Raw genomic sequence first — 2,431 nt, 5'->3', positions numbered from 1 at the left:
CTTTCTTCTGCGGGAGAAATGAGGTTTGTGACATTTCAGAGTCATATGAGTTGATGCTGAAGAGCAGAGCTGCAGCAAAACCAGCCAGGAACTGGAGGGGATGTAAGCTGCCCAATAGCCCAGGCAGAAAAACCTCCAGTTGCTGGGAAGGGTTATTTGTGCGAGCTGGGTGCTGCGCTGCACCTGGCAACCTGCTCTCCAGCAGCCATGACCTGGTTTGTTTTAAATATGTGCTTGGCCTGACACGGTAGTGCTGCACTGTCCTCTGTGTTAACTAAAATCCAGTGCTGGGATGACCGATTTCCCTCTTTAATGTTGTTCCTGACACACTTGCCCTGCTGAGCAGAAAGCGGCGGCCTGGGAAAAGAGGGAAGTCTCCCTCTTGGCAGCTCTGCGCTGTTCTGCTTCAATCCTTGGGGAGAGGAATCCCCACCGCTGTGTGTCTGCTGAGATTCCTGGCCTCTTCCACTTGCGGAGGAGTGCAGTAATCCTCCAGGAAGACGGTTGCCAGATTGCTTAGCCTTCTGCTTGCGGAGAGGGAGAAGCGAAGCATGCACTCCACCACGGGCAGAGCCGTGGTCTGCTGGCGCGACTGCGTCGTTGTCAGGTACATCAGCGTCGTGACTGCCGACATGACCGTCTCCTCGTTGGAGCTGGAGAGGCAGTTGATGATGGGCTCCACGCCGCTGGCCTCCAAGATGTAGTCTTTGTTAGTTTTATCCAGGCACAGGTTACAAAGACCACCTGAAACAGCAGAAAGCGTTAAACATGTGCAGGACAAACTCTTCACACCCTCATCTTGTTCACACCAACATTCAAATTCACTGCTGATCCCTTTTTTTTTTAACACAGAAATAAGCATCCTGATTTTCTGTGGGATTCGGATGGAAAATCCTGAACGGCTTCCTGCGTGATATTTTCTTAATCCTTTCCAGGGATTTCCACCAGAACATTCCTCCTCCTGAATGTCATTAGAGGGCACTGTACTGCTGGACATAACCTCTTCCACAAAACGAAGAATTCCAGTATCGCTTGACCCTAACGGGCACTACAAGCCAGCAGTTTCTGGTAGGTGTTTTAGAAAAACAGAATAGAGGACAGTACTAGCCAAGAGACAGAGAATGTTTGAACTTGCAACTTCAAGATGCAGCCATGCCCTGCTCTGCCACTTACCTTAAAAATCAAATCTATTTATTATCTCATGGAATCGCAGTTAGGATCTGGCCTCTTAGCTTAGTCCAGACCATGATGAATCATCATAAGGCAGTTCTTGGAGGCATTATTAACACCTTTCAAATAAGTATTCTGGAAGACTGGTTGTCAACAGCAGAATCACAGTATCACAGACTGGTTGGGGTTGGAAGGGACCTTAAAGCCCACCCCCTGCCATGAGCAGGGACACCTTCCACTAGACCAGGTTGCTCCAAGCCTCATCCAGCCTGGCCTTGGACACTTCCAGGGATGGGGCATCCACAGCTTCTCTGGGCAACCTGTCCCAGTGCCTCCCCACCCTCGCCGGGAAGAACTTCTTCCTGATATCCAATCTAACCCTCCCCACTTTCAATTTAAACCCGTTACCCCTTGTCCTGTCACTACAGGCCCTTGTAAAAAGTCCCCCCCAGCTTCCTTGTAGCCCCCCCAGGCACTGGAAGGTGCTATAAGGTCTCCCCGGAGCCTTCTCTTCTCCAGGCTGAACACCCCCAACTCTCAGCCTGTCCCCATAGCAGAGGGGCTCCAGCCCTGGAGAATGGGAACGTTGGAGCTGTACGTTACACATGGCAAAACTTATGTATTAATGACCACTCCTCTATAGGAGAGATTTCATTAAAAAGTCATTCTGTTAGTGTTTACTTACAGTCTGGGGATGAAAATCCTTTCCAGAAAGCACCTTCTTTTAAGCACGGCAGCTATATTAGGATAAAGGGAGATACCTGCCTTCTACCTCTCACCCCACTGCACTCCTTCTCCCCTCACCCAGGCCTTACCCGCACAGAGCTGACCGCAGCGCGGCCGTCCGGGCAGCACCGCTGCCATCTACAGGGCTGAGAACCACCCAAGCCAACATCTGGCCTGGTGTCCGCCGGCCTGTCAGCCATGAGGGTGTTTGGGGGCTGTCCTTACCAATCGCAAACTCCACGAGGGTCTCGTTGTCTTCGGTGAGTGTATCAAGAAACAGATCCAGGACCTGGAGTTGCCGGAGGTACTCGTAGTTTTTGGGATCGTAGGCAAAGTTGGCCAGGTTCGCCAGCACCTGCTCCTTGGCCTCTGCAACGGAGAAGCGTAAGGTGAGTGAGGAAACAGGTTCAACACGGTGAGCATTAGCAAGCAGCAGTGTCCGGGGTTACCTGGGCTGTCTGTCACCTGGAACTCGGTAACGAGGGCCTGCAGGTAGTCCAGCCGCCCCAGCTCCATCCGTGCCGGCGGCGAGGCG

The 2,431-nt window shown here is 52.1% G+C and overlaps 1 protein-coding gene across 1 annotated transcript; it reads right to left on the bottom strand.

Moving 5' to 3' along the window:
* Positions 1–406: 406 nt before the first annotated feature.
* ARMC7 (armadillo repeat containing 7) lies at positions 407–2,412 on the bottom strand. Its single transcript, XM_010150876.1, has 3 exons — positions 2,346–2,412; positions 2,122–2,265; positions 407–744 (listed from the first exon to the last, which is right to left on the bottom strand). Exons 1-3 carry the CDS (start codon positions 2,410–2,412, stop codon positions 407–409), a joined length of 549 nt encoding a protein of 182 aa, XP_010149178.1.
* Between the last annotated feature and the right edge of the window lie 19 nt (positions 2,413–2,431).

This window comes from Eurypyga helias, unplaced genomic scaffold (genome assembly GCF_000690775.1).
Source record: "Eurypyga helias isolate BGI_N326 unplaced genomic scaffold, ASM69077v1 scaffold47484, whole genome shotgun sequence".
In the NCBI taxonomy this organism is placed as follows: domain Eukaryota; kingdom Metazoa; phylum Chordata; class Aves; order Eurypygiformes; family Eurypygidae; genus Eurypyga; species Eurypyga helias.
The sequence above is the reverse complement of the archived record's forward strand: the minus strand, read 5'-3'. Positions and strand labels throughout refer to the sequence as shown.